Source organism: Morus notabilis, unplaced genomic scaffold (genome assembly GCF_000414095.1).
Source record: "Morus notabilis unplaced genomic scaffold, ASM41409v2 Scaffold45, whole genome shotgun sequence".
In the NCBI taxonomy this organism is placed as follows: domain Eukaryota; kingdom Viridiplantae; phylum Streptophyta; class Magnoliopsida; order Rosales; family Moraceae; genus Morus; species Morus notabilis.
Genome location: NW_010366164.1, coordinates 358,907 through 382,806, shown reverse-complemented (window position 1 = coordinate 382,806; position 23,900 = coordinate 358,907). Strand labels below are relative to the sequence as shown.

The 23,900-nt window shown below is 42.1% G+C and overlaps 1 protein-coding gene across 1 annotated transcript; it reads right to left on the bottom strand.

The window, feature by feature from the left end:
• Nucleotides 1–185: 185 nt before the first annotated feature.
• On the bottom strand, nt 186–23,874 carry LOC21410058 (phenylalanine--tRNA ligase alpha subunit, cytoplasmic). Its single transcript, XM_024173185.1, has 18 exons — nt 23,627–23,874; nt 22,533–22,655; nt 22,334–22,423; nt 21,416–21,472; nt 15,962–16,017; nt 15,558–15,650; nt 15,276–15,366; nt 15,042–15,079; nt 14,877–14,915; nt 3,219–3,295; nt 3,055–3,139; nt 2,869–2,965; nt 2,366–2,462; nt 1,087–1,158; nt 924–990; nt 713–838; nt 507–561; nt 186–415 (listed from the first exon to the last, which is right to left on the bottom strand). Exons 1-18 carry the CDS (start codon nt 23,771–23,773, stop codon nt 365–367), a joined length of 1,461 nt encoding a protein of 486 aa, XP_024028953.1. The 5' UTR covers nt 23,774–23,874; the 3' UTR covers nt 186–364.
• Nucleotides 23,875–23,900: the final 26 nt, after the last annotated feature.

The window sequence follows — 23,900 nt, the reverse complement described above, 5'->3', positions numbered from 1 at the left end:
AATGATCCTCACACCATTCTAGTTATTTGAAAACCCGTAATGAAAGACTGATTTCATATTGGAACACAGGCAGGCAGTTCATTCAAACAATGTTCCACCACAAGTGAGGCCATTACTATTCACTAGTTATTAGAGGATGTGATAATAATTATTACCCGTTGTCATTCAATTAACTGTTCAAAGAATTTTGATACAAAACTAGTTGAGCTGTTATTCAATTGATTAAACTAGGTCTCCCATGTACATTTTGCACCAAAAACGCAATGTTTCCTTTAATGAACTCAGCAGGTACCAAATTGTTCTCAAAAGGAAAAAGTAGCGATGGAATAAAATAAAAAATTTTACAACAATAGAAAATAGTATTCTAAATTCCAAGCCGACAAATTTGATTTTTCTTGATGAGACTAAGATCGACCTGCATATTTCAGAAACGAACAAAACTCAACTCACATAAAGGATAAGTCGATAATCTAGATCTAGATACCGAAAATGGTAAAATCGTTTACCTTGGGTCCAAAGAGATCCCGAATGTTATCGATCCCATACAGAATCATGGTAGGCCTAGTTAAGAGATTGACACGAGAGATAAAATCAGTATCATTCCAACATTGCTTGCACAATAATATACGATAGAGTTTGATGGTTAAGAAGACGAAAGTGGCCATTACATTTGCACATTTTATGATAATGGTTTAAGTATATAATCTTTTACCTTTCAAGGGAAAGACCCCATGCAATAACACGAACATCTTCTGGGAGTCCCATGGGAAGCAACATCTCAGGTCTAAACATGCCAGAATTCCCAACCTCTACCCACTTCTTAAAACCTTCATGATAACTGGTAAAAAAGAGAGGATAATTGTGTCAAACTTGATTTCAAATGCCGAAAAGCTGTGCCAGAGATTTCACAATTTATCAATCACCTGAAAATCTCCATGCTGGGTTCAGTATATGGATTATAAGCAGGTTTGAACCGCAGCTTCGACATACCTGAGAAAAGTGAGATGGTAAAGAAAAATCAGGGTTATTGTTAAATGCTTAAACCGCAAACGGAAAATTATTGAAAAAGGAGTTTCAGTATTTTACCCAGACGGGAGAAGAAATCATGCAAGACTCCTATCAAGTCACCAAGCGTAAGCCCTCGATCACATACCAAACCTAAAACCAGAAACAGGAGTACAGACACGTGTGTGTGATATTTCTTATAAAAAGCAACTAACCACAGTTCTAGTCAGTCATTAGGGGGAAGATATTAACCCAGAAACAGCTGAAACTCAAACCAACCGGTAAGCCAAGAAAACCTAAGCATCGTCTTCTTTACCCATATTTAATAGAAACAATGTAATCTATCAATTCAGATTCATAATAAATCAGTTACCACGTCATGCTAAACCTAGCTGGGACAAAATCAATTATCAGTGCTAAACCTAGCTGGGACTCGGAAGAGGAATTTTGTGAAGCAAAAAATTTCTGCCATGTAACATAAGTAATTATCCGACATTGACCCAACTAGGGCCGGCAATATGGGTCACGACACGACGACACGATTTGAAAACGACACGAATTTTGCGAGTTAGGGTTGAGAAAAAAGGGGTTCGGGTCAGAATCGGGTCGACCTGAAATCGACACGAAAAACACGGGTCAATTTCGGGTTGGACCCGCCTAACCCGAACACGACACGAAACTCGTAAAAAACTAAAAAATACATATGTTTTTCATTTCATATTTTAAATTTTATTATGAACTTGTGATATCATGATAGTTAAACTCAAAATCTTATACTATTATTGCTTAATTTCAATGGATGCTATTGTAATTTAATGTGTTATGAATTTTAAGTTATTTCTAATATGTAAAAAATAAAATAAAAGTATACAATTTTCGTGCCAATTTCGGATTCACGGGTCAATTTCGTCTCACGGGTCATTTTCGGGTCGTGTCGTGTTCGTGTTGCGGTTTTTAAAAAATTTGGTTTCACGGGTCGTGTTCGGGTTGACTGCAAATTTAAAAAAAACAATCAAAACACGACACGAATACGACACGTGACACGAATTGCCACCCCTAGACCCAACCCAACCAAAAATGGGTGGGCACGACACAGAGACAGGGTTAAAAGGCGGGTATCCTGGGAACAGCTAGCTATGTATAAAAAAGAATAATAAAAAGATAATTAAAATAAAACCCCACACACACAGGGTGGTTATCACCAATAATAAGAAATCAGGATCAGGCTTCTTCACTTGTCTGAATTCCCTGACTCAGAAAACAGGTTTATAAAACAAAAGAAACCCAACGTGAACAGCATCGCAGAGAAAGTGAATGCCCATGGAGACCCTAGCAGCCAATATTTACAATCTCATAATACCTTCTATCTGGTGGAACTCCGCAAGATGAGTCCGATCTACTGCTTCATTTCTGAAAACACGGTCTATAGAGAAGTACTTCTTGGGAACAAATGGTTTCTGTAGACCATGTCAAGAAAAGAAAGCTAATTACAAAGACATGAAAAATGCTTGGTCGTGTGCTTATATTACAAGCCAGAAACAAGAGTCAACTGAATATCTACTATACTGATAATGCAGTCGAGACAACTAAAGGGGGTTCATAGCATGTGATTTAAATATAGGATCATAGGAACTTTTACAGGAAAAACACACACACCCATTGATTTTTACTCAGAAATACGATGCCATATTTTTGCAAGTACAAAAACCAGGACTGCAAAAACAAAGCGGCGAAGACAACAAATTTGTTTGAAGAATATCTGCTTGGCAGGGAGTAAACGCTTAAAAGGAAAAAGAAAAATTAAAATTAAGATTAAAATTATAACATGCTAAAGTAAAGGAATTTCCTTCTTTAGCAAAATACCTGTGCCAGCAGATAAAGCATCCTGGAGGAAACAGCAGTAGTATGAGTTCGCAAAAGGTTTTTGTTTGCTTCATCTCTTTTCCAATCGTATCCATATCTGCCACAGGGAGAAGATCAACAATTAGTTCTGTATGCTGTGCTTTTGAGTATTAATAATTGAAATAAGATCTAAATACAACATCATACCCCCTAGAATCATAACCACCAGACTCGTGAACACGCTTCACCCGCTCAACATAATCTTCAGGCAGTTCCTTTGTAGTTGAAGGAGCTAAAGATTTTATGCCAAATGACCATCAGAAGGGAAACCAGAGTAACAGATTTCAAATTTGAAAATTAAGTAAATAAACCTTGCAAGAAGAACGTATCGTGTGAATCGCGTGCGGGGTGTTGTTGTGGTTGGAAAAGCGCATCAAAATTCCAGAAGCTGAAAGTGAAACAGCAACAAATAAACAATTGTCCTCAAAAAAAGAAAAGAAAAGAAACAGATAAGCATTTGAGAGCACTATTTGCAATTACTTTATATGATATTTCTGTTTTAATTTTTATATTTTAAAAAGTATGCAAATAAGCATAAAGCAGAAAAAATTTTCTCAATAGAGGGGGGAAAAAAGCGAAACTAGAAGTTATTTATCTCCACTAAACATTGTTCTGTCAAACATTCTGATAAGCCTCCTTTGCGTTTACCTATGTGCGGAGGAGAGTTCGTGAGAAAAATGTGGCAGGAGCAGGGGAAGGCAGTGGAGATGCAAATCAGGGAGGTAATTCTTAGAAGAGTGATGAGCTGGCAAGTCAAGGGGGAGGTTGTGGTGCAGATAACTAGTAGTTAGTCAGTTAGGCTGTGGTTGTTAAGGGGGAGTTAGTTAGTAGGAAGAGGAATAGTATAAATAGTCTAGAAAAGGCATGAGAAGGATTCATTCGATCATTCTCAGAACTTCTGAGACAAGTTTGGTTAAGGAGTGCAAGGGGTCACTCGAACACCCCCATATCCAAACCTGTGATTCTGTAATTTCCGCCATTAATAACAGTGATCACGCTTGTGATTTGGCTTGCTTGTGCATAAATCTCGCATTGTCTTACTCTAAACTGTTCTTTATTTTCTTTACGAGCTTATCAATTGGTATCAGAGCACTTTCCCGAGATGACGAGGAGAATTGACGACCGTGAAAAGGAGAGAACGGAGGGAAATAAGGAAGATTTGTTGAAGGAGATGGAATCCTTGCGTGAGGATGTTGGGAAAATACCTCGATTAGAGCAAGGGCTTGAGTTGTTGTTGACAAAGATGGACGTGTTGCTGAAGTAGCAGAGTTCCGCAAATCGGGAGTCGCCGGAGGCGGAAAACGGGATTCCGGCAGAACAGTCGGCACCGACGGCGGGAACGGGGGAGAGACCGGCGGAATCGCGAGAGGGAGGGGCTCGCGCAGAATTTTGGACTCGAAGGGTAGAGATGCCGGTTTTTGATGATGAAAATCCATATGGATGGATTTTTAGGGCAGAAAGATATTTCACCATGAATAGGCTATCAGAGATGGAGAAATTGGATGTGGCGGTGGTGAGCCTTGAAGGAGAAGCCATAGCCTGGTTCCAGTGGGAAGATCGACGGCGGGCGATCCGAGATTGGGCGGAGATGAAACAGATGGTATTAGAACGTTTCCGGTCGACGCAAGAGGGGACTCTTTGTGAGAAGTTCTTATGAGACGACAGTGAGGGAGTACCACCAGCAATTCAAGACTTTGGCCGCACCATTAACGAAGATTTCTGAGCAAGTTTTGGAGAGCGCGTTCGTGAATCGATTGAAGCTGGAGGTGAGAGCTGAGATTCGCATGCTGAAACCCGTGGATTGGGCTGCATTATGGAGCTTGCCCAACGGGTGGAGGAGCATAACCAATTGGTTCGGGGGCCCAAGGCCCAAATGGCTCCAGTAAGTTCGTGGAATAAGGGAGGCCATGCTCCGTCTGGGTTTGGGTTAAGGAATAGTCAAACATTTGGCGGTGGGCCAAAGCTAACAAACCCAACAATTGCCACTGGACGTTCTTCTGTGGCAGCTGATAAACCGAAGGACACTTTGAGCAGGGCGGCGCCGTTCTGGAGACCACCGACGCAGAGCTTCAGGCGAAGAGAGAGAAAGGATTGTGCTATCGTTGTGCCCGTTGCCCGAACCGTGAAGAGGAGGATTGTGCAGGGGAGAAGGATGACGGTGCAGAATCCGAGGCGGCGGGGGAAGTGGTCGAGTTGTCCCTCAACTCAGTGGTCGGATTTACATCACCAAAGACCATGAAACTTAAAGGAATACTACGTGGACATGAGGTAATAGTTTTGATTGATAGTGGGGCTATACACAATTTCATTTTTGTTGAATTAGTGAGGAAATTGGAGTTGCCAATGGACCGAACATGTGATTATGGGGTGATTATGGGGACCGGATTGTCTGTTAAGGGCGAAGGAGTATGCAGGGGTGTCATGGTCACTTTGCAGGAAATAGAGGTCGTGGAGGATTTCTTGCCTCTTGAGTTAGGAAGTTCAGATATGATTCTGGGCATTCAGTGGTTGGAGACTCTTGGTGTAATGGCGGTGAATTGGAAGAATTTAACCATGAAATTCATGGTGGGAAACCGTCAAGTGTCTTTGAAAGGGGACCCCGGATTAAATAGGTCTTTAGTGTCTTTAAAGGCCTTACAGAGAGCGTTTAGTCAAGAGGGACAAGGGTTGTGGCTTGAATTGAACAACATGGAGTTGAGTACTCAGGTGCTTCACTATAGAGCTTCGGTGTTTGAGATGCCTGCAAAGTTGCCGCCGGAGCGTGCGAAGGACCATGCGATAGTACTCAAAGCGGGAACTTCCCCGATTAATGTACGACCTTATCGATATCCTCAGGTCCAGAAGGAAGAAATTGAGAATTTGGTCGGTGAAATGTTGCCGCGGGAATTATTCGGGGCTAGTGTGAGTCCATATCCAATCCCGTTCTTTTGGTTAAGAAAAAAGATGGAAACTGGTGTTTCTGTGTGGACTATCGGGCTTTAAACAAGGAAACAGTACCGGACCGTTTCCCTATTCCGATTATTGATGAACTTCTCGATGAGCTTCACGGGGCTGCAATTTTTTCCAAGATTGACCTTAAATCTAGATATCACCAGATTCGAGTCAAACCGGAGGACGTGCCATATACTGCTATTCGCACACATAAGGGCCATTACGAGTTTTTGGTGATGCTGTTTAGGCTTACAAATGCTCCTGTAACTTTTCAGTCACTCATGAATGAGGTATTGCAAGCATTCCTCCGTAAGTTTGTCTTAGTTTTCTTCGATGACATACTTGTTTACAGTCGGTCCTTGGAGGAACATGTTCACCACTTAGATCAAGTGTTAGTAGTTTTACAACAGCACCATCTTTTCGCAAATGCGAAGAAGTGTAGTTTTGGACAACAATCTTTGAAGTATTTGGGACACATTGTCTCGGGCAAAGGCGTGTCAGCGGATCCGGCCAAGATAGACGCAATGCTAAATTGGCCTACCCCAACCATGGTGCGTGACTTGCGGGGATTTTTGGGATTGACAGGGTATTACCGGAAGTTTGTCGCAGGGTACAGCCACATCGCAGGGCCTTTAACGAATTTACTTCGAAAGGATGGGTTCCAGTGGGCTGCGGAACCGATCATGCTTTTTCTTGTTTGAAACGCACTATGACCTCTGTGCCGGTTTTAGCTCTCCCTAATTTCACAAAACCATTTGTGCTCGAAACTGATGCTTCGGGGTTTGGCGTGGGTGCAGTGCTGATGCAGAACTAGCAACCCATTGCATACTTTAGTCAAGCTTTGTCTTCGCGGGCTCAAGGTAAATCGGTTTATGAGAGGGAATTGATGGCCATTGTTTTGGCAATACAAAAGTGGCGGCCATATTTGCTTGGCCGACATTTTGTGATTCGCACTGACCAGCGTAGTCTTAAGTATTTGCTGGAACAACGCCTTGTGAGTGTGGAGCACCAAAAGTGGCTTACTAAGTTGATGGGGTATGATTTTGAGATTCAATACAAACCTGGGCAAGAAAATCGCGCCGCGGATGCTCTTTCTCGTATTGTCTACTCGCCGGGGATGAGTGCCTTGCTGGTCTCTTCCATTGTCAACACGCAAGAGCTACAGCACCAGGTGTTGCAAAATGAGAAACTCGGCCAGATTATTTCAGCATTATAGCTCCAGTCCGAGGCCTATCCTGGATTTTCCTTAGTGCAGGGACGGTTGTTGTATGATGGCAAAACGGTAGTGCCTAGGGGTTCGCCTCTCATTCCTAAACTGCTTCACTCTTACCATGACGGGGTTCTAGGAGGCCATTCAGGTGTCCTTAAGACTTACCGACGCTTGGCAGCATATTGGTTTTGGTCGGGGATGAAGAAGGGATGTGACCTCGTATGTGGCCGCATGTGACGTTTGCCAGCGTTGCAAAGCCTCCACATTAGCACCTAGTGGCCTGTTACAGCCTTTACCCATATTTCAATGGATTTTATTGAGGGGTTGCCATGTTCGGAGGGATTCGACACTATTTTGATGGTTGTCAATAGGCTTAGCAAATATGATCACTTCATTGCCTTGAAGCATCCTTTCTCGGCTGAAACAGTAGCTAAGTGTTTCATACGTGAGGTTGTTCGCCTCCATGGTGTTCCACGTACAATCATGACTGGCCGTGACTGTATATTTCTCAGTCATTTTTGTACGGAACTTCACAACCAGATGGAAACTACCCTCGCACGCAGTACTGCTTACCACCCACAATCTGATGGTCAAACAGAAGTGGTTAATCAGTGTGTTGAAACCTATTGATAAGAACAGAATATAGAATTCAACTAGAAAGAATTGAAAGAACGAATATGATCTTTATTGACTAACAGAAATGTAATACAAGAACAGTTCTTCGAGATACTGCCCAATCTCCCCTGCTCAACAAGACTCCAGTAATTTCCTGCCTCTCTGATTGTCCCCCTTATTCCCTATTTATACACACTACCTTATACAACTCTCAGCATTCCCACTACTAACCACTAACCCAGCCCAGTCACCAATTACTCCCTCTTACCTTTCCGAACATACACCTGCTTAAGCAAAGCAAAGGCTTATCGGGCTTATCAATTACTCCGCCCCCCAAAAGAGTCACCTTGTCCTCAAGGTGAAATTCAGGAAACTGCTGCTGGACGACATCGAAAAGCTCCCAAGAAGACTCAAAATCCGGCAAGTGACGCCACTGCAACAAGACTTCCAACTGCCCAATCACCGGAGAGAAACGAGTAGCCAACAACCTCTCCGGTTCCACGCGTAACTCCATGTCCGCAGTTAAAATGAGTGGAACCTCCTGGGCTGGAACAGCAAGCCCAATGGCTTTCTTAAGCTGTGAAACATGGAAGACCGGGTGAATTTTGGCAGCCACGGGCAGTTGCAACCGATATGCCACCGAGCCCACACGCACGATCACCTTATAGGGACCATAAAACCACGGATATAGCCTTTCATTAGTAAACTTAGCCAACGAACGATGGCGATATGGCCTGAGTTTCAGGAACACCAAATCCCCCACCTCAAAGGACACATCCCTGCACTTGAGATCCGCTTGCCATTTCATAGATTGCTGGGCCTGTAACAAATGTGCTTGAAGCTCATCCAAAATAGCATCCCGCAATTGCAGTTGCTGCTCCAACAAAGAGTTAGCTGTTGAGCCCAACTCAAAGCGTAGTAATTTGGGAGGATCACGACCATACAAAGCTCGAAAAGGAGTCATTCCCGCAGACACATGGAAGCTCATGTTATACCAGTATTCGGCCCAAGCAAGATGAGAAAACCAATGGATAGGTTTTCCGGAGACAAAACAGCGTAAATAAGCTTCCAAGCACATATTTACCACCTCCGTTTGGCCATCCGTTTGAGGATGGTAAGCCGTACTATGACATAAGGCAGTACCTTGCAACTTAAAGAGCTCACTCCAGAAATGGCTGAGAAATACCTTGTCGCGGTCGGACACAATAGTCCGAGGATATCCATGAAGCCGAACTACCTCCTTAACAAACAGGGCAGCCACCGACTTAGCAGAAAAATGATGGCAAAGACCCAAAAAGTGAGCATACTTACTCAACCGGTCAACAATCACTAAAATGGAGTCATTACCCGCCGACTTTGGAAGGCCCTCCACAAAATCCATAGAACCCGGAGACAAAGTGGAAACCTTGTTTTGTCACCAAGGAGACCACATCTTGTTTCATGCCATACCAAAAGAACTCTGAAGAAAACCTTTTATATGTCTTTAGGACTCCAGAATGACCGCCAACCTTACTGCCATGAAACTCTCCCAAAAGGACCGGTATGAGAGGAGACTGCCAAGGCAAGGCTACACGACCCTTGTGAAGCAACATGTCATTGCACAAGGAGAACCCCTTTACAGTGGCGGAATTAGCACACAAAGCAGCCCGAATCGACGACAATCTCGGGTCCTGTTGAATTTGTTGGCAAATTCCAGCCCCATCATAAAGCGCAGAAGTAATAAGTTGCAACAACTCCAAACCAGTAGGCTGCCTTGACAAAGCATCAGCCACGCGATTCTCAGCACTGGGCTTGTACTGGATCTCAAAATCATAACCCAACAATTTGCACAACCACTTTTGGTGGTCCTCATTGACTAATCTCTGCTCCAATAAGAACTTAAGGCTTCTCTGGTCCGTACGAACAATGAAATGGCGCCCGAGTAAATAATGGCACTAATTCTGTATGGCGAGGACCATTGCCATCAACTCGCGCTCATACACAGATTTTGTACAAGCCCTAGACAACAACACCTGACTGAAATAGGCTATTGGTCTCTAATGTTGCATCAAAACCGCGCCAATTCCAAACCCCGAAGCATCCGATTCGACTACGAATGGCTAGGAAAAATCCGGTAGGGGAAGAACTGGGACTGTCGTCATGGCGTGCTTCAATTTCTGAAAAGCGGTTTCAGCTTCCGTCATCCAATGAAAACTGTCCTTTAATTGCGTCAACGGCCAAGCAAGATGTCCATATCCAGCCACAAAGCACCGGTAATAACCGGTCAAACCAAGAAAACCACGCAACTCCTTGAGAGAATGAGGAGTCGGCCAATCCAATATCACTTGAATCTTACTAGCATCCGCAGAAACTCCTTTTTCCGACACAATGTGGCCCAAATATTCCAACTGACTACTAGCGAAAGTGCATTTTTTTTATTGACATAAATGGTTGTTCTCTAAGACAGTCAAAACCTTATCTATATGGTTGACATGTTCCTCATAGGACTTACTGTAAATCAAAATGTCATCAAAAAATACTAACATAAATTTCCTCAAAAAAGGCTTCAATGCCTCATTCATCAAAGATTGGAAGGTGGCCGGGGCATTGATCAAACCAAAGGGCATCACCAAAAATTCGTAGTGACCCTCATGGGTCCGAAAAACAGTTTTCGGTATATCCTCCTTGCACATCCGAATTTGGTGGTAACCGGATTTTAAATCCAATTTAGTAAAAATGGTGGCACCACACAATTCGTCCAAAAGCTCCTCTATTACTGGAATGGGAAACTTGTCTGGAACTGTAGCTTTGTTAAGTGCTCGATAATCAACACAGAAACGCCAACTGCCATCTTTTTTTTTTACTAAGAGAACGGGACTAGAAAATGGGCTGCTACTCGGTTTAATGACCCCAGCCGCTAGCATCTCTCGAACCAACTTTTCAATCTCATTCTTTTGGAAATGAGGATATTTGTAGGGCCTGACGCTAATAGGAGCGGTACCCTCCTGAAGAATAATACGATGATCATGCATTCGTTGGGGGGGAAGTTCGTCCGGCATATGTAAGACCTCCGAATGCCGCTGCAAGACTCCACGAATCTGCTCTTGCAGTTGCTGGTTGGGTTCCCTGTTTGCATCCAAATCTGGTACCTTGTATGCATCCAAGGCACACAATTCTAAATAAATGCCATGGCCCTCATGCTTTATAGTCCTAACCATGGCCTTAAGAGAGACCATAGTGGTGGAAAGGCTCATGTCGCCCCTCAAAATAACTGCTTCTCCCCTCACCTTGAATTTCATTACTTAGGACTTCCAATTAACATACATTCCTCCCAACGTTTCCAACCATTGCATGCCTAAAATAACATCCACTCCCCCCAATTCCAGAGGTAAAAAGTTTTCCACAATAGTCAAGTGTGATAAACTCAATGCTACCTCCCTACAAATTCCTTTTCCCCTAACCGATTCTCCCATTCCCACTTGGACTCCAAAACCCGCAATGGGAGCAATAGGAATCGACAATCTCTTCACAAGACTCAAAGAAATAAAATTGTGAGTCGCACCAGAATCAATTAAAACAATTACCTCTTGCCGAGCAATCAAGCCGCGAAGCTTCATAGTTTTAGGTGTTGAAAGTCCCACCACCGAGTTCAAGGATAACTCAATGAGTTCAGGTTGCCCCTCCTCCCAATCAGGACTCAACAGAACCAAGACTTCCTCTTCACAGTCATCTGCATCCTCATCACTCACAAGCATTATCCGCAGCTCCTTCTTCTTACATCGATGACCAAAGGTAAACTTCTCGTCGCACCTAAAACACAACCCCTTATCCCTCTTTTCCTGTAACTTGGAATCCGACAACTTATGAAATGGAAAATCTCGCTTTTGAGTTGTCGTTTGCTCTAAAGAAACAAGAGCTCGCGGTGGTCGCTCTACTACCGGCATCGATCGAACCGGAATTGGTGAAAATTCAGCTCTCGAGACACTATGTGGTTGTGTTCTCGAAAACCTTGTTTCCGACTCCTCCCGACGAAGCAACTCATTTTTTTCTTCGATCCTTTGAGCAATCTCCATAATTTCTCCTAACCCCTCCAGTTTCAAGAGCCGCAATTCAGCCCGAACATGTGCCTTTAACCCATTAACAAAAATCCCTTCCAAAACCTCTTCCGGCACATCCCGAAGTGGGGCTGCCGAAACTTCAAATTTCTTGCGCGATATTCGGCCACCGTACCTACTTGTCGAATCGCTAAAAACCTCTCACAAAGATTCCCCTCCTGTGAAGAATGAAAACGCTACAGCAACGACACCTTAAATTCTGCCCAACTATGTAAGGGTCTGCGGCCATTCTGCCATTGGAACCAAGACAAAGCATCACCCTCCAAGGCTATTCCAGAGGTGATCAATTTTTTCCCTTTCCGAACAGCGATTGATGGAGAAAAACTGTTCCATACGGAACACCCAACCGTCGGGATCATCCCCGCTAAAGATTGGGCACTCCACTTGCCGCCTTCGAGAAGTCACCCATTCCATATTAACCGGTAATTCCTCCAAAACACCTCTGCCCTCCCAACCATCCCTAAACCGTACACCCACATTAGTGTTTCTTCCTCTTTCCACTCCACGGTGAACAGAGCCGCCAAATCCCTTCCACCGTTCGTTGAACTCCGGAGCCTCCCCTTCCCTAGAAGCACCACACCCTTCACCACGCTGCCGTACCCGTTTTTCCCATGGGTACCCATCGGAAACTCCCAAGCCAACCCGCGCCCCCTCTCTCTCTCTTCGCGACCCAAATTCCGCGGAATCACTAAATCCGCCGTACGATCTTCGCCCTTCTTGCGTAACCCAATGTCTCTCGCCGGAAAAATCTCGTTCTACGAAACCCTAGGATCCGCCGACAACTCGTCCTGTCTCGCGCAACACCCAGAGGTTCCCGCCCGGTGTGAATCCGCGCCTCCAGCGCGATTCGTCTCACGATCTCCGGTGCGATTCGCCTCGCAAACTTCTCCGGCGTGATTCATCTCGCGTTCCTCCACGATCGCAGTCGTCGGAGCAACTATCTTCTCCAACGCCGACGATGAAGCCTTGAATAATTTCATCTGTTCTTCTCTCAATGAGATTCTGGGTAAATTCTGCCCTATTTTGGGATATTTCCACCCTAACCTCCCCGATCCCTTTCTCCATCTCACCAATTCCCTTTTCCACTGAAGACCTAACTTCCTTAATCTCCTCCACCAATTCGAATCTTTCATCAGTTTTCCTACTAGCCATTACTGCCCAGAATTGTTGCTCTGATACCAAAATGATAATAACAGAATATAGAATTCAACTAGAAAGAATTGAAAGAACGAATATGATCTTTATTGACTAACAGAAATGTAATACAAGAACAGTTCTTCGAGATACTGCGCAATCTCCCCTGCTCAGCATTAGCCAAGACTTCCTCAGCAAGACTCCAGTAACGTCCTGCCTCTCTGATTGTCCCCCTTATTCCCTATTTATACACACTACCTTATACAACTCTCAGCATTCCCACTACTAACCACTAACCCAGCCTAGTCACCAATTACTCCCTCTTGCCTTTCCGAACATACACCTGCTTAAGCAAAGGCTTATTGGGCTTATCACCTATTTGCGTTGTTTTACATCAGATAAACCGGGAAAATGGCACAAGTGGTTAGCTTGGTCTGAATATTAGTATAATACCTCCTTTCATACCGCAGCACGCACTACTCCTTTTCAGGTGGTCTACGGCCGTGCTCCACCTCCGTTGTTGCACTATGGCCTCGGAACATCCGTGGTGGATTCGGTGGATCAGCAATTGCAGGACCAAGATGCCATGTTGGACTAACTTAAGTCTCACTTGTTTCGTGCTCAGCAGCGAATGAAATTGGTGGCTGATGGTAGACGCCGAGATGTGCTGTTTGAGGTTGGTGACTTAGTGTACCTTAAGTTGCGTCCCTACCATCAGGTGTCCTTGGCCCGACGCTGCAATGAGAAGTTAAGTCCACGTTTCTATGGTCCCTTTGCTATCACTGCCCGAGTTGGTCCTGTGGCGTACCATCTTTGCCTGCTGGAAGAGGCCGCCATTCACCCGGTATTTCACGTTTCCCAGCTGCGCCACGCTGTTGGCCATAGCCAGGCTGTGTCTACGATCCCACCCCAGTTGACAGGTGATTTGGAATTGCGCGTCACACCAGAGGCTTTACTGGGCGTGCGCCAACGTGTGGCAGGGGGACATTCTGAGTCTGAGGTTTTAATCCGTTGGCAGCATCTTTCGGCGCATGATGCGACTTGGGAGTCCTATGAGGCCATCGATCGCCAGTTTCCTCATTTCCACCTTGAGGACAAGGTGCGTCTTTGGGGCGGGGGTAATGATAAGCCTCCTTTGCGTTTTACCTATGTGCGGAGGAGAGTTCGTGAGAGGAATGTGGCAGGAGCAGGGGAAGGCAGTGGAGATGCAAATCAAGGAGGTAATTCTTAGAAGAGTGATGAGCTGGCAAGTCAAGGGGGAGGTTGTGATGCAAATAGCTAGTAGTTAGTCGGTTAGGCTGTGGTTGTTAAGGGGGAGTTAGTTAGTAGGAAGAGGAATAGTATAAATAGTCTAGAAAAGGCATGAGAAGGATTCATTCAATCATTCTCAGAACTTCTTAGACAAGTTTGGTTAGGGAGTGCAAGGGGTCACTCGAACACCCCCATATCCAAACCTGTGATTCTGTAATTTCCACCATTAATAACAGTGATCAGGCTTGTGATTTGGTTTGCTTGTGCAAAAATCTCGCGTTGTCTTACTCTAAAATGTTCTTCATTTTCTTTACGAGCTTATCACATTCAATTCATTACAGGATTCTTAATGCAACCTATGGTATGAACTACTAACGTAGATTCACTAAAAAAGTATTTTCCTTTGAATTGATCTTAGAAGATTTTAACTATAAAAAAACCGATTATATGCACATTCTCGGGTCATGGTCTCATGGATATTTCTACCAAGGTAAAGGAAGGAAATCGAGTAGGAAAAATGGAACAGATTGAACTTATGAAGGACATAGATAAGTTCATTTTTTTTTCCTTTCAAAAACTAATAGCAATAGCACTATAAAAAAAAATTTTAAAAAAAAAGTTTCCTAGAAGATCTCCAAAACGTAGATATTCTATTCAGACATAAAAACAAGTTTTTCTTTTTGAAAAATAAATGACTAAATAAATAAGTTTCTCCAAATGAAAGGCAAGATCACCTGCTCTCAACAAAATTGTTTGTCGGCATTTCCTCAAACCTGTAGAGAGTAGAAAACCGCCAAAGAAAATGGGTCAAACTTGGAAAAATATACAGTGTGCCCCTAGACATCAACAGCTATCAACTTAAAAAAAAATAAAATAAAATAAAAAGAGGGGGGTCTTACCCCATTTGTCGAAAGATGTCCTTCAGTTGATGTCTTACCTGAAATTCAGATAACGTCGAAAAGAATCATTATTTCAACAATATATGGACAGTTTGCGGCTTAAACGTGTACTACAAAGATGATATTTCTTGTTTAATTGTGTCTCTAATCCAGTTGTTCATCACATTGGCAATATCACCTCTCACAACGTTCTAAGAATAAGGGAGGAAAAGATAGATCAAGCTATATCCTTGCCTTGAGGAGTGGATGAAGATGACCGCCTTCAATGGGAAGACCTTTAGCGGTGAAGTTATATTCTTTGAACTCCAATTCCTTCCAGTCCCCCCTAAGTCAAACATATCATTAAGTTCTGTCAGCAAGATAAACACGTATACCAGCAAAGCTAGTAACCCGTCGTATTGGGACACAAACAAGCAGTAAGCATCCAGGAATAACCGTTGGATGTTCAAATACTGCAAATAGGCTGCAAAGAATGGACATGGTCATTTTCAAAGCAAAAAAGAAAAACATTAATACCCCTGCAAATTCTCCCGAGTCAGATCTGTAGCAACTTTCTTTCTTTTTGGAGCATAATTGGGACCCTTTTTCACTGAGTAGCCCTTCCATGTCCTGTAACGTAAGTACAAGGATACATACTATCAGCATGTCCACACTTCTCTAGCTTGACATTCAGGAAAAAGATTCACTTGGTTACCATATATGATGCATGCACATACAGAGTTTAGAGTTAAAAATCTTCACCACAAGCACCCAATATATAAACACACACATGCACACGTGCATGAATACACGCATAAAATACATGATGAATCCATTTGTTTGTGCATCATAGTCTAACTAAGGCAAAGAAATATTATACTGAAAACATCTAGAAGGAAACTGAATTACGCTAATGACAAAAGACAAAACGAGAAAATTACTGTGGAGCAATAAGCTTTCTTGCTTTGAGAGCCTTAATGCCATCTTGGTCAACAGCCTGTAATCACAATAAGGAGAAAAAAAATGAGGTTAGCTTCTTCCTTTTTCTAAATTAGAAAAATACTTCCCAGAAAACAAAAGCAAAGGAATAACCAACGATTTACACCATGTTATAGGCAAATTTAATCAATCTTACATCTTGATGGTACATTCAAATATTGAATAAAAATATCTCACACATTATAACTTAGAACTTGTTCCGCTGGTGCTACCTACGCAACATATAATACGAAAACCACTCAATGCCAACATAAGAATTATTAAGAAGTGTCGAGAGGTATTTTAGGCTGTAAATAAATTAGGAAAATTAGTTTTAACAATTCCTGATTTTCAGGGATTGTGGTAGATATCCTTTCCTATTTTCTCTCTATGTAAACTCTATAAATACTTAGCCATGTAATTATTCAATATATGAAAAATATACAGATAATTTTTCCATCCCTAGTTTGCGTCATGGTATCAGAGCCCTAGGGCGACTCTCTGGGATTTCACGCTGCCAAGCAGCCTTTATGGCTGCCGTTCATCCACGCCGCCAAGCAGCCTTCATTGCTACCGGTCATCACAGCATCATTCTATTTTTTTTTTCTCTTTGAAATCTGCTTGAGCAACCTTCATTGCTGCTTTTCTTCCCCTTCATTCAATCATGTCCGATTCTGAACCCAAGGGCACCAGCACTTCCTTGACTACTGAGGATGTTTCTCCTGCCCAGAAATCCGGAGACTTGCAGAATATTAGAGCCTCTTATCGACTCGATGGGAAAAACTATCTCAAGTGGTCACAAGTCGTTCGCACGTACCTCAAAGGAAAGGGAAAAATCAGCCACCTGCTTGGGACTGGACCAGCAAAAACAGACCCCTGATTTGTGGCATGGGATGAGGAGGATTCAATGATTATGTCATAGCTGTGGGATTCAATGGAACCAGCCATTAGTGATACTTGTATGTTTCTGACTAGTGCGAAGGGGATATGGGATTACATTCAACGTACCTATTCAAAGGCACGTGATGCAGCCCAGGTGTATGAGATAAAGATTAAGACAAATGGAATGAAGCAAGGAGACATGACTGTCACAGAGTATGCCAATTTTCTGCAGATCATGTGGCAGGAATTGGATCCCTATCGAGTGTTCGAGATGAAATGCCCGAAGGATGCAGCAATTCTCAAGAAATATATTGACGGTGACAGAGTGTATGACTTCTTGGCTGGTTTGAATTCCGAATTTGATCAAGTTCGGTTACAAATACTCAGTAAGGAGGAGGTTCCTTCACTGGAAGAGACCATCTCAATTATTCGTGGAGAGGAGAGCCGAAGGAATGTGATGCTAGAAAAACCGAGTGGTATGGAAGGGTCTGCTCTGGTGACTAAATTGGAACATCAGGAGAAGAATAAGGATGACCAGCCAAGGAATTCAGGAAGGGAGAACCAGAGAAGGGAAAATCAAGATACTTTGTGGTGCACCTACTACAAGAAGCCGAGGCATACCAAGGAAAATTGTTGGAAGTTGAATGGCAAACCTCCAAACAGTGAGTGGGGAACACGTGGAAGACAACAAAGGCCCCAAGCTCATCTCACGGAGCAATCAAAGGCTAAAGAAGGACCGGACAGCAAGGGATTCAAGGGAGATGAGATAGGGTTCAAAAGGGAAGAGATTAAAAAATTACAGAGTCTATTGAGTTCTCTTGAAAAACCATCGGAGCTAGTTCCTTAGTTCCCTCAGGTAAACCAATGATTTCTTATGGATTGCACGCTTCTGACAAGTTTTTTGATGATTCTTGGATATTAGATTCCAGAGCCACGGACCACATGACACATTTCTCACATTTTTTCCGTACATATACTCCTTGTCCGAGTAATAGGAAGATTATTGTTGCAAATGGAGAATTAGCTACAGTGGCAGGTTTAGGAGAAATTTATATTAATCCCTCCGTGGTCCTTAAAAATGTCTTGCATGTGCCGAAGTTATCAGCTAATCTTATTTCTATTCAAAAACTTACAACTGATCTTAAGTGTTGTGCAATATTTTTCTTGTCTCATTGTGTTCTTCAGGATCAGGCCTCGGGGAGGAAGATTAGACTTGCTAAGGAAAGAAATGGTCTCTACCACCTAGAAATTTCAAAGAAAACCGCCAGTAACCTGCATGTGTCTCTTTTCAGTTCTTCCAATAAAGATGCCATTTGGCTTCACCATTATCGTCTTGGTCACCCGTCCTTTAGAGTCCTACAAATTATGTTTCCACAATTGTTCATAGGATTTGATATTTCTGAGTTTCATTGCGATGTTTGTGAACTAGCAAAACATACTCGTGTTCCTTTCCCTATCAGTAATAAGAGAAGTGTTTTTCCTTTTCAATTGATCCATAGTAATATTTGGGGTCCATCTACTATTCCTAATGTATCAGGGGCTCGTTGGTTTGTCTCATTAATTGATGATTGCACGCGTGTAACCTGACTGTTTTTACTTAAACAAAAATCTGATGTCAGTAATATTATTCCTAGCTTCCATTCCATGATCCAAAACTAATTTGGGGTAAAAATAAAAACCTTTAGGTCAGACAATGCTAAGGATTATTTCAACCAGGTTTTATCACCCTATTTTCAAAAAGAAGGAATTATTCACACTTCTTCTTGTGTGGATACACCCCAACAAAATGGGATAGCTAAGAAGAAAAATGGGCACCTATTAAATGTCACTAGAGCCTTGTTGTTTCATGGGAACACGCCTAAATCCTACTGGGGGGAAGCCGTCTTAACAGCCACACACATGATAAATAGACTACCCTCACGTGTACTTGACAACAAGAGTCCTATGAAAATTCTTAATGCCCACTACCCTCACTTTAGAACCTCATTTGGCCTTATACCTAGGATATTTGGATGCACAACCTTTGTACATGTCCACCGTCCAAACAGAGGGAAGTTAGACCCCCGTGCAATCAAATGTATTTTTGTTGGCTATTCATCCACACAAAAGGGATACAAGTGCTATCATCCTCCATCAAGAAAATTCTATATCTGAGCTGATGTTACCTTCTTCGAAAACAAATCTTATTTCCCTAAGTTCCATCTTCAGGGGGAGACAACTAATCCTGAAGATGGTACTTGGTCTGAGTCGTTTGAGTCTTTTGAACCACTTGATCTTCCATCTACTTCTCATTCTCCTTTAGTCATCACTTCGGTCACCCCACAAGGTCCTACCCAAGAGCCCGAGTCTTCCAACACAGAAACCGATCCTACTTGTCAACCCCAAGAGTCTGTCAGTTCTGAAAATCCGAAAGAGCCTACGTCCAATCAAGTTACTGATGTTCATCCAAGGTTTTCTTAGGTGTATACAAGAAGGACAAAAGCCCCAAACCTGACACAAGTCCAAGAGACCAACCCGAGTCCTGAGAATGAAGGCATGGTGAGTACAAATTCACTCCTAGACACTGAGACAGTTGAAGCTTCAGCCGATGACTCTCATTTGCCCATTGCCATCAGGAAAAAATCCCGAGAATGCTCCAAGAGGCCACTATATCCTCTTTCTCATTATGTCTCACCTAAACGCCTATCACCATCCCACCAGAGGTTTATAGCTAGCCTAAACACAATCTCCCTACCAAATACACTTTCTGAGGCGTTATTGAAGGAGGAGTCGAGGAATGCTATGAGAGAGGAATTAGAGGCTCTGGAAAAGAATCAAACATGGGAGATAGTGGAGAGACCAAAAGGAAAGAACATAGTTGATTGCAAATGGGTATTTGCATTAAAGTATAAGGCTGATGGATCTCTCGAGAGATATAAAGCAAGGTTAGTTGCGAAATGGTACACTCAGACTTATGGGGTGGATTATCAGGAGACATTCGCTCCGGTGGCAAAAATGAATACCGTGAGGATTTTGGTGTCGTTAGCAACCCATTTTGACTGGCCATTGCTACAATATGTTGTGAAAAATGCCTTCCTCCATGGAGACTTGGATGAGGAGATATATATGAGCATCCCGCCAGGATTTGAGGGGAATAAAACCAGTGACAAAGTCTGCAAGCTTAAAAAGGCTCTATATGGGCTAAAACAGACCTCTAGAGCATGGTTTGGTAGATTTGCTAAGGTAATGAAAGATTCGGGTTATAGGCAAAGTCAAGGTGATCACATGTTGTTCTTCAAACATTCAGCCTCAGGGGGAGTGACTGCCTTGCTTGTGTATGTTGATGATATCACCGTAACGGGGAATGATGAGAAGGAGAAAGATGACTTGAAGAGAAGACTGATTCAGGAATTTGAGATAAAGGAACTTGGGAGATTGAAGTATTTTCTTGGGATTGAGGTGGCATACTCTAGACAAGACATCTTTGTATCCCAATGGAAGTATGTGACTGATCTTTTAATAGAAACTGGAAAGGCTAATTGTAAACCGGCTACCACTCCTATGGACTCAAACCAGAAATTAAGTGAAGCAAGAGAGGAACCACCAGTGGACAAGGGAATGTATCAAAGGCTAGTTGGGAGACTCATATATCTCACACACACTCGGCCTGATATAGCTTACTCAGTGAGTGTGATCAGCCAATTTATGCACGATCCGAGGGAGCCTCACCTTCAAGCTGCACATAGAATACTGCACTACTTGAAGGGCAGTCCCGGAAAAGGGATCTTGGTCAAAAGGAACTCTGTTTTGACGTTAGAAGCATATACAGATGCAGATTATGCAGGTTGTATAATGGATAGAAGATCAACAACTGGCTATTGTACATTTCTTGGTGGTAATCTGATAACATGGAGGAGCAAAAAGCAGAGTATTGTGTCTAGATCATCTGCAAAGGCTGAATTTCGGGCTGTTGCTCAAGGAATGTGTGAACTACTTTGGCTGAAAATTATTCTAGATGATTTGAGAGTCAAGTGGGAGGAACCTATGAAGCTCTACTGCGACAACAAGTCAGCAATCAACATCTCTCACAATCCTATTCAACATGATAGGACAAAACATATTGAGATTGATAGACACTTCATCAAAGAGAAGTTGGAAGGACTCATATGTATGTCCTAAGTTCCTTCGGGAGGTCAACTGGCTGACGTTTTAACAAAAGGATTAAATTGTTCTAATTTTCATGAGATTGTAGCCAAGCTGGGAATGGAAGATATTCACTCCTCAGCTTGAGAGGGGGTGTCAAGAGGTATTTTAGGCTGTAAATAAATTAGGAAAATTAGTTTTAACAATTCCTGATTTTCAGGGATTGTGGTAGATATCCTTTCATATTTTCTCTCTATGTAAACTCTATAAATACTTAGCCATGTAATTATTCAATATATGAAAAATATACATATAATTTTTCCATCCCTAGTTTGCGTCAAGAAGCAAACATTTACACCATGACACAAGTTGTCAATATTAATGACATGGAGGTCAAGGAAAAGCTTACGCACCTGTCCATCATTTATCCGCAGAAGTAAATCTTTCACCTTATCATCCACATGTTCAACCTACAGCAAAAATAGAAAAATATACATAAGAGCAGATGCAATAAATTTAGACACATCAAATTAAACAGGATAATGTGAAGCACCCACAAATTGTTGAAGAACATCTAGGACTCTATGAAAGAACACAATCACACACACAAACACTATGCAGACATGTGCACGCACACACATGAACCAGTACAGAAAAGAATATCGGATAAGATGAGAAAGTTTTATACTGCAGTTTCTCAGAAAGCACCCAAGATTTGAAATCTATAGCAAAAAATGAAAAATTACGGCAAGGAATACGGAAAGACATTAGAAAGAAAGCTATAATTGAAAAAAAAATATATTTGATATAATATCTTACAACCAATATCACTATTTCTCAATTAAGTTTACAAGTTGAACCACATCACCCACCATTTCTAATTCTCCTTCCAATTCCAAGAACATGATTTTAAACTGGAAATATAAACTTGTCAATCTATAATTCTTGACGAAAGAAGAATCATTGAGCAAATTTACAAACTTGTCAATCTATAACCCTTCACAAAGAAAGAATCAATAAGCATTTTTGCCATAGCATGTACTGATTCTAACTATAAATTCAAAGTTGTTAAGCTAGCAACATAAATTAAATGCTGAACCTTTAAAGCAACCTCCCCAGGGCCTAAAGAACAATCATTTGAAAAGAAGTTCTCGTTAAAGAAAATAATCCAAACCTTAACTACGACAAACACGCCACGTCGCAAAAGGAAAGCAACAAAGAAGAAAGATGAATCTGCTCGAGCATAGGTTACTCAAAACCTTATGCAACACATAAAAACGTCCTGAACAGGAGAATAATATAATTATAATTTTGTTAACAAGTACTATTACCTTTCTGGTTATTAATTTTCCCATCTCCACCCATTTATTCTTTGCGGCCTGGGCACAACCTATTTTGTAAACTGATGGCGCAAGCTTGTTCTGCATCCAAACATCAGTTTCAACAATTCAAGTAAAACCATGACAACAAAATTGTTAGATTAACCAATAGCACAGAAACTTTAGATTACAAAAAAAAGTTAGTAATCACCTGTAGTTCTTCTTTTGGGATACCCTCTGGTGGTACGGCGAGGAATAGTTGTACTTCAGGTGATCCCGTTGCAGCATACGTTTTTCCCTCATCAGTAAGCACCCATGCCTCCTTCTTAATGTCCTGCATAATTCCAGCTAAATGAATTAATCTCCATTTCGTTCATTGGTCATTCATAAATACCAAGTAGGCTTATCTAGCAGGTAGTAAATCCAGAACAGACTACAAATAACATCTCCATAAATGAACATAAATAAAATAACGCAAAGAAAAATTCATCCTAAAAACCCATTGAGTGCGTCAAGCCTAATTTATCACGGCGTCCTCTTAATGCAGAGTTAGCACCTGGGCCAAACTTTTAGTAAGGGCATATTGGGTTTTCAGTTGCCATAACTTTTATTTTTACAGGAACGCCAGTCTGAGAATTACGTTAAAGCGAAATACAAAGAGTTTGAGAGGCAGGAGCTCTGTCATCTCTTGTATTCTTCTTATTTGTCCTAGTAAAAATCTGCGATACAACGACTATCAATCTTATATGTGCTTTTCTTGCGTTGTTTTTATGTAGTATTGCTCTCATTAGTAGAGGACTACGGCGCTTAATTGGTAACAAAACTATCACATAAATGTGATATCTCTGCTTCTTTTTAAACGCTTATCACAGTCATATAATTGATTTGTCCATGCATAATGAGATTGGAATTTCTGAAAGTGATAACATGGTGGATATTATCTTAATCTTAAGCACATCTTGAGAAGATCTTCACCATTAATTTCGCTTTTAAAAACAGAAAAAAAAAATGAATAAATTACGAAGTTACAAAGTCCTAAATCTGTAAATAAAAGTTTCAAGCAACAAACTATAGAGAAATTCACACAAACAGAATGCTCGATACATAAACGCATCTTTTGCGAGTAAATTAGGTACTAAAATCTCGAACAAAAATCGCATTCTCTCAACCAAAATTGGGCGTAGAAATCCTTAAGAAACGCAATAGAAAATCCAAACTATATCCTAGATTACAGTGAATTAAGAGAAATGACGAATGTTAGAGAGAGAGAGAGAGAGAGAGAGGGAGGGAGAGGAGAAGAAAAACCTGGGCGTCGACGTATCGGAAACCATGGAGACTCTTGATGATGTTGACGACCTCGTTGTGACCAATTCCGCGCTCAGCGGCGAAGACACCAGAGTCAGAGATTAGGTCGTGGGTCTCCAAGTAGCCGAGAATCGCCTCCTCCGCCATTTCTGCTTGCAAGAGATGAGAAAGCTTTCTGAGCGTGAGTGCGTCGTCTTTCTCTCTCTCGAGCTTGCTGTAAGGGCTAACTTCACTCTGATACCCTGTGTTCTATGCAATGCTACGGTGGACTGCT